At 42.2% G+C, this 8,868-nt stretch overlaps 1 protein-coding gene across 1 annotated transcript; it reads left to right on the forward strand.

Moving 5' to 3' along the window:
• Positions 1 to 237: 237 nt before the first annotated feature.
• On the forward strand, positions 238 to 5,621 carry LOC139550860 (photoreceptor ankyrin repeat protein-like). Its single transcript, XM_071362084.1, has 4 exons — positions 238 to 566; positions 794 to 923; positions 2,047 to 2,187; positions 4,219 to 5,621. Exons 1-4 carry the CDS (start codon positions 288 to 290, stop codon positions 5,028 to 5,030), a joined length of 1,362 nt encoding a protein of 453 aa, XP_071218185.1. The 5' UTR covers positions 238 to 287; the 3' UTR covers positions 5,031 to 5,621.
• The last annotated feature ends 3,247 nt before the right edge of the window (positions 5,622 to 8,868 follow it).

Consider the following 8,868-nt stretch of genomic DNA (forward strand, 5'->3'; position numbering starts at 1 on the left):
TGGTGCTCCCCATGCTCTCACAGACGCCATAATGGGACAGATTCAATGTTGCGTCCTCTATCTATCTTTATGGGTGTGCCTCAACTTCAATGCTAACACAATGAACAAACTGGTCTGACCACTGGTTTAGTTCCCTAGATCTCTAGGTGTGGGCCCATGCCAGACTGTGTTTCAGTCTTTGACCTTTGACCCCTCTGGTTCTATTCCTCAGAGCTCCAGTTGGGATGTAGACTGAGGGTCCAGTTCCGTCTCTTCCACTCTGCTTTCTGGTCTCTCGGAGCCACAAGATGGCCACCGTGAAGAATTCTGTGTCCGAGGACCCCCTCCTAGGCAAAGGGCCTGACGAGGACGCCTCAGAGGTGTCTTTGTCAGAAAGTGAGTCGGATTCTGGGAGTGTCCTCTCAGATGACTCAGTTCTTCCAGACTACCAGCAGGAAGGTGGTTCACGGGGCACAGCCAACACGCTGTATGAGGCGTGTGCTCAGAACAACACCCTGGCGCTCCGGAAGGTTCTGGAGAGAGGCGTTACCAAAGAGGAGGTCATGAAGGTGGACCACAATGGCTGGGTATGGGTCTCTTGTTATTTCACATTTGGGATGCCTTTTGGTGGTGTATGATCCAGCGTGTCCTGAGGGTTACTAGTTCAAATACCAGGAGCACCATGCCCTGTATATAGACACTGAAGGCTTTCATTAAAGCCATGCAGAATTGGTTTGGATTTAATTGCAGCCTTGAATCCGTTGCAGTGTGATTTTTTGAAATATCATTCTAATCCTAATTATTCACCCAATAGACCGGTCTGATGGTGGCGTGCTATAAGGGTTTTTTGGAAATTGTGCAACATCTTCACCACTGTCCCTACCTGGACATAAATCACCAGGACAACGATGGCAACACTGCACTGATGATCGCTTCACAAGCAGGTTAGCCACTCTCACCAGACCTATTACTAAATTATACACAGTAAAACAAGCCTCACTAGCAAGATTTCTAGGTTGCGTCCCAAATGTCACCACCCTTTTTAGAGTACTATACTGAACAAAAATATAAACGCAGCATGTAAAGTGTTGGTCCCTTGTTTCATGAGCTGAAATAAAAGATCATAGAAATGTTCTATACACACAAAAAGCTTATTTCTCTCAAATGTTTTTCACAAATTTGTTTACATCCCTGTTAGTGAGCATTTCTCCTTTGCCAAGATAATCCATCCACCTTACGGCATGATCATTACACAGGTGCACCTTGTGGTAGGGACAATAAAAAGGTCACTCTAAAATGTGCAATTTTGTCACACAACACAATGCCACAGATGTCTCAAGTTTTGAGGGAGCAAGCAATTGGCATGCTGACTGCAGGAATGTACACCAGAGGTGTTGCCAGAGAATATACATATGTATTTGAATATACATTTCTCTACCAACGTCGTTTTAGAGAATTTGGCAGTACGTCCTACCGGCCTCACAACCGCAGACCACGTGTAACAATGCCAGCCCAGGACCTCCACATTCGGCTTCTTCACCTGCGGGACCATCTGAGACCAGCCACTCTGACAGCTGATGAAACTGTGGGTTTGCACAACCAAAGAATTTCTGCACAAAATGTCAGAAACCATCTCAGGAAAGCTCATCTGCATGCTCATTGTCCTCCCCAGGGTCTTGACCTGACAGCAGTTCGGCATTGTAACTGACTTCAGTGGGCAAATACTCACCTTCTGACTCAGATACTCAGATACTGACTGGTTTTCTGATCCACGTCCCTACCTTTTTTTAAACGATATCTGTGACCAACAGATGCATATCTGTAATCCCAGTCATGTGAAATCCATAGATTAGGACCTGATGAATTTATTTGACTGATTTCCTTATATGAACTGAAACTCAGTAAAATATTTGAATTTGTTGCATATTGCATTTATATTTTTGTTCAGCATACTTCAAAAGAAGTGCACTATATAGGGAATAGTGTGCCATTTGTGACAGGCATTTAATCTTTTCAATGGCATCTCATGATCTCCTAAACCCATTCTCACCCTGTGTCCTTCTCCAGGTCACACCATTACAGTGACCTACATCCTCAACTACTACCCCGGAGCAGACACAGAGATCCGGGACTGCCGTGGCTTCACTGCACTCATCAAAGCTGCCATGCAGGGCCGAGACGATGTGGTGTCTTCCCTCGTCATGGCCGGTGTGTGAGAGGCCTCCTCCACTTCAACACTACTATACACGCTACTGTATACATGAGGGAATATCTTAGATGTGTTTAGACAACCAGACAAATAGATGTTAGAAGTACAAAAATGTAATCTACCTACCTGTGTTTACTGGGTATAAGCCTACATTATATGTTTGTGCATCGTTCACAATAGCAAATAGCTCACATGTATGTATTATCAGAGGCACCTCAGTGTTCGTAGTAAACAGGGGCAGACTGGCCATCTGGCATTTCTGGCCAATGCCAGATGGGTTGGTCCATTTTTAGCCAAGTAGGCCTGTCTAACTTGGGTTTTTTGCTCAAAATTATAATTATCCTTCTAATATGGGTGCCTCAAGGAAAAAAATTAGCTGATGTGGTGGGCCTCAAGGAAAAAGATGGGCCGGTGGGGGCATCAAGGAAAAAATGGGCTGGTGTGTTATAGATGCCAGGGACGATGTCTGGTCCCAGTCCGCCCCTGGTAGTGACACACAACAGTTGATTGTGTCCACTGCCATCTATTAGGTCCCACTAGGTGAAGTAATTCAATTACTCCAGATTCCAAAGGGCATACCTCTAAGCAGATTTGGAAAAAAGGACCAGAGAAGGAGAGAGGAGGAAGAGATAGTAGTACACACGGAATAATGGGATTACCCTATGCTTTGCTCCCCAGTCAGCAAATTTGCAATTATGGTCTTAATTAATTTCTGTTCCATTTCGGGCTTGGCATGAACATACTGATTGAAGGCCTAAGGTTATAGGAAGTATGTAGTAATGTAGTTGGGTTGGGATGGATGGATGTACCTGTGGTGTGTCTACCCATGTTTGAGGTCAGCTTTCCCTGGTTGATTGAATGTGTTATTGATGGCTGCCAGGTTTAAGGGATCAATTTGGGGACATCAGCCTACCTTAATTCACTCTGCCATAATCTTTGATTCCTTCGTCTTGGTTACCAGGGGATTATCGAGGGTTATTTAGCTATTTTGGCCTCTGCGGAAGATCAGTAGTATCCAACGGAGTCACAGTCTCTCAATGCCAGTTCACATTTACCAATATTCTGAAAGAGTTGAGGAAAACATGTTCAGCTAGCTGTAGCCTTCAAATCAAATAAAAAAAATATTTATATAGCCCTTCTTACATCAGCTGATATCTCAAAGTGCTGTACAGAAACCCAGCCTAAAACCCCAAACAGCAAGCAATGCAAGTGTAGAAGCACGGTGGCTAGGAAAAACTCCCTAGAAAGGCCAGAACCTAGGAAGAAACCTAGAGAGGAACCAGGCTACGAGGGGTGGCCAGTCCTCTTCTGGCTGTGCCAGGTGGAGATTATAACAGAACATGGCCAAGATGTTCAAATGTTCATAAATGACCAGCATGGTCAAATAATAATAATCACAGTAGTTGTCAAGGGTGCAACAGGTCAGCACCTCAGATGTAAATGTCAGTTGGCTTTTCATAGCCGATCATTGAGAGTGTCTCTACCGCTCCTGCTGTCTCTAGAGAGTTGAAAACAGCAGGTCTGGGACAGGTAGCACGTCCGGTGAACAGGTCAGGGTTCCATAGCCGCAGGCAGAACAGTTGAAACTGGAGCAGCAGCACGGCCAGGTGGACTGGGGACAGCAAGGAGTCATCATGCCAGGTAGTCCTGAGGCATGGTCCTAGGGTTCAGGTCCTCCAAGAGAGAGAAAGAAAGAAAGAGAGAATTAGAGAGAGCATACTTAAATTCACACAGGACACCGGATAAGACAGGAGAAATACTCCAGATATAACAGACTAACCCTAGCCTCCCTTTCATATAAACTACTGCAGCATCAATTGTCCCCATCAACTGAAATATAATTGATTCTCCCCTCTCTCCATCATAAACCAAGAAGGATCTTTGTTTTCTATTATTCATGTAGCACAAGATCATCATTATGATACTATATTACAGGGCTATATGCAATGTAACATCAATGACAGTGTTTCAATGGATAAATATTGTGGCCTGAAAGCAATTGTTTTCCTTCTCTGCTATTTCTCTCCCAGGTGCAGACCTAAATGCAGTAGACACCACGAAGCAGAAGTGTGCGAGGGACTGGGCACTAAAGACGGGCCGCTACGAGACGTTGAACCGCCTCCGCCGCCTCAACCTGCGGCCTAGAGCCGAGCAGTTCGCTGAGAGCTACGTCCCCGAATGGCCAGAGCTGAAGGTGCTGGTGGCCAAGGCCATGGCCAACAAGAGCGCCAGCCAGAAAATCACCCAGCGCATCAAGTCCACCTTCGGCTTCAACTTTCCCCGAGATCCCCAGGAAAACGGGGTCTTGGACCACATGGTGCGTATCACCACCAGCATCCACAGCCCTCTAGTGGCCACCGGCTGCCGGCCCCTCTGCCCCACCAGCCCCCCTGAAGTGGGGAAGAGGCGCCTGGCCGTGCCAGAGCTGGTGAAGAAGCATTCGGAGAAGGAGCTGGGGGAGAGCTCTGTGTGCCACAGCAATGGCTCCGTATCCTCCATCATTCCCCACATCCACTCAGCCGAGACCATCGCCACGTCCTGCTGTGTGGACACAGAGCGCAGGGGCAGCATTATCTCTATAGCTTCCACCGGGGTACGCACCTTCATCCCCAGGCACATGGCCCACAGGAACAGTGTGTTCCCCTCTGGCTGCATCCCAAAGATCCAGATAGTCAAGTCTGGAGAGCCCACGCCTAAGAAGGAGAAGAAGAGGAAGAGGCACAAGGGTCATCTGGAGCCGCCCATATGGAAGTACAAGGCAGAGAAGCAGGAGAAGAAGAAGGCAGAGAAAGAAAAAGAGAAGACCAAGAAGGAAAAGAAACAGAAGAAACAGAAGAAGTGAGGTGTCTAACACTGCCAATTTATTTTAATTCCGCCCACTTCCAATATTTTTTTCCTAGAGTTACACTTAAAACGTTATGCCACGTTCACACTGTGAGCTTGACTGTATCTGAATTCTGAAGTACTGCTCAGTACTAGAAGGGCTGAATTCTTTCCAGATCATTTGGCCAACACAGTGAAAGTTTTTCTTAAAGCCATATCATTCATACTGCTTTGTAAATATTCCGAAAACTGTTTTAGAAACTTTCTTTGACTTTTAGGGGATGGATGAAACTATTATCCAGGGTATGCTGATAATACAATGCTGTCTTTTTGTCTTATTGGCATGGGTGTCAATTGAGAATACGATTTTGCTGTATCTAAAACAAATGTACGACTCAGGGCTTACTGATTTACTATCACAAGGAACTTTCAATTGCCTTTGGTCTCTTTCAACAGTGAAAGAGACAGTCATCCTCCTAGATGGTAATTTCTCTTTACACATAGACCTACTCTATGTACAAGTTTATTGCGGAAAAGGATAGGCTTAGTCCCTTTCTGTAAATTCTCAGAAATTCTAGACACACAAAAACACACGTATACTAGACCTACACCTCAGGAATAACTTAAATCAAATCACAGTGCTAAAATGATCATTTTTGCAAATGTTTAAAGGCTTATGCAAGTGTGCAAAAATATTGCGTTTTGTTGAATGCTTATATAGAAACGAAGGCACTTTGGGTGGTGTTGCAGTTGGACATTTCTGCAGTCTGTATTTTTCCAAATTTGGATGCCATTTTCAAACAATAGCTATCTTCCTACTGATATAATGAATTGATTTAGTTGATAAATGTGTTGGTCCTTTTATTTTGTAAATATTGTAAATAAACCATAGTGAGATTATGTGATTTTATGAAGAGATTTGATTATGTGCTGTTTACTGTGGTGCTGAAGATATTTTAAGACAACTTGGGACAACTTAAAGGAAAACTCCAACCAAAAACTATCCTTTGGTAATTGTTTCATTAGTCCATTGTTGATATATTCCCAAAATGTTTTGCATGTCAGCAATCAAGTTTTCAAGATATGTAACTTCCAAACTAGAAAATCTCAGTCTGAGATGGGGAACGAAGTCAAAGGTAATGGGAAGTTAGTTCTGGCCATACCATCATTAAGTATCTAAAAAAAAATCTGATGGATGAGCCAGATATAAGCATGCGCTGGTGCAAAGTTGGCACCTTTTTATTTTTGTCGGTAAAAAAACAGATTTCACTTGGCCTACGTATTACCTCAAGCCTGCCAGCAGAGAGCAACCTTGTTTCTCTTTTTACATTCCTCATTGCTTTACTTGAGACTTTCTCTTGCTTAGTCTGTAAAAACGATCAGGGTAAGAGGGCCTAAGTACAATAAGTCAATACAAAATACTTTGAAGATCAGACTGTAATACACAACACTAATGAAAAAATTATACATCAAACACATTGGCTCTTTGGATTCTGCTTCATAGTTCTCTACTAAGAACTCAAACCCTTACATTTCTATTTTTAAAGTCTTGCATTTCAGTCTCACACTCCTATTCATCAGCCATAGTGTGTCTTTGTTGGTCAGTATGGGGTTGAAGGCAGTGTTTGCTCTCTACCCTTCTCTCTGTGTGGCTATGTGTAGGCCTCCCACATAAAAACATAGTACAGTTTACTATAGAATACTATAGTACTTACTATAGAATTCTATAGTATTCTGTAGTAAACTTTGATAAAATGTAGTATACTGTAGAAAACTATACTACACTCTGTAATATCCTTCGATCATGTGTAGTACTTACTATATAGAATGTTGTAGTATACAGTAGAATACTATACTGCACACTGTAGTATCTCTCGATTCTGTAGTGCTTACAATATAATTTTGTAGTATACTACAGAATACTATACTACACACTGTAGTATCCCTTGATCATGTACTGCTTACTTTAGAATGTTGTAGTATACTGGAGAATTCTATACTACACACTGTAGTAACCCTCGATCGTGTAGTGCTTACTATATAATTTTTTAGTATACTGGAGAATACTATTCTCCACATTGTAGTATCCCTAGATCATGTAGGGCATACTATAGCATTTTACTACAGTAAAGTCCACAAAAACACTATAGTGAATACTATAGTATAATACAGTCAAGTCCGCAAAAACATTCCAGTAAATACTACAGTAGACTTCCGCAAAAACACTACAGTGAATACTATAGCATACTACCGCAAAAACACTACAGTGAAAACTATAGTATATAAATATAGAAATACTAGTATTTAGAGCATAGTATACTAAAGTAATTTGTCTGGGGTATGGCTGTATATATCTGTACAGTATGTGTGGGATTCAGTGAAATTCAGAGAGATAATACCCCTTCAAAGACTCCACCTGTCTGGTCAGTCTGTCAGTCTGGCAACTGGGAGTTGACAGGGAGCCAGGGGCATGCGCATAATGTGCAGACCAATAACCCTATCAAGGTGGAGGACACACTATATTATGGTCTAGAGCTAATTCAAAAGAGTTCAACCTATAAACAAATACTTACAAATGTAATTAGTCTATAGTATGGTCAATAATCATGGATGACTGATTTAATTAAGCAAAGAGATTACAAACTTTATTTCCAGTAAATTGCTGCACTTTTTATTATTTGACTGCTGGACACATGGAGAGTTATAGAGTAAAAGAGAGTTTCCTTCTATTTAAAAAAAATGAGAGAGCGATAAAGATCACGAGTGCTTCACTGTGTTTGTCATCTAGATGGTAATCATATTTTGGGTTCCAAGAGGCATGTTGGGAGGATACATACAGCAAGACAGAGTTGCATTGCATTGAACACTATACTGTTCTTTATGACTGCATTAAATAGCCTAATACTGGATACTTTCTATGAAGTGAAAAACTATTTTTGAATGTGTGCAGCAATTGTGTGTGTGTGCGTGTGTGTGTGTCTGTCTGTCTGTTTCTGTGTGTGATAGATAGATAGATAGATAGATAGATAGATAGATAGATAGATAGATAGATAGATAGATAGATAGATAGATAGATAGATAGATAGATAGATAGATAGATAGATAGATAGATAGATAGATAGATAGAATAAACTGGATAAAACTAGCATGGGTGACATACGTGAGCAGGGCCACACCCTCTTCTACTGTCAACGCATACATCAACCCAAGGTGGGGCTGAGTGGAAGGACAGTATGAGGTAACTCTGATGCCTCTACAATGTAACACAATACAATGAGAACGGACTAATTACTGTACTGCATCCAGCCTAAAGGCACGTTTCGGTGTCTAGGAGGAAGTGATGTCTAGGAGGAAAGATGGATTTGGTTTCTGTGTCCTCTTTTCTAAATGTATAGTGTCAATGTCAATACACTCACACTGCTCATTTTTCAGAAGTTCAGTAGCATAGTCTGCTAAGGGATGTGGTATAGGTATCATCAGGGGCACAACTTTGGTTATAGACATGGGAGGGACATAACTTGGTGTGGGGTCTGGGGTCCTCCCATTTTTGGGGACATCTAAAGCTAATTTCCTGCATTTCTACACAATCTATTATATAATTTAATTATATTATATAATTTAATGAATTGCTAGTAGTTCATTCACTTCAGTCGAAAGGCAATGAAACGTTAGCTGAATTAAAATGTCAGTTACACTACTAGCTCAGCGCTGGGAATAACACTTTTTTTCTGTCAAATTGCAGTTCCCTTGCCAGCTAGATCAGTCAACTAAAGAGTAGGCAGTTTCTACTCTCCTTGCTTTTTCAACTCGGAGAAAAAGCACAACACAGACAACAGCTGCCACTGTTCATCTCTCCT

Source organism: Salvelinus alpinus, chromosome 2 (genome assembly GCF_045679555.1).
Source record: "Salvelinus alpinus chromosome 2, SLU_Salpinus.1, whole genome shotgun sequence".
NCBI lineage: Eukaryota > Metazoa > Chordata > Actinopteri > Salmoniformes > Salmonidae > Salvelinus > Salvelinus alpinus.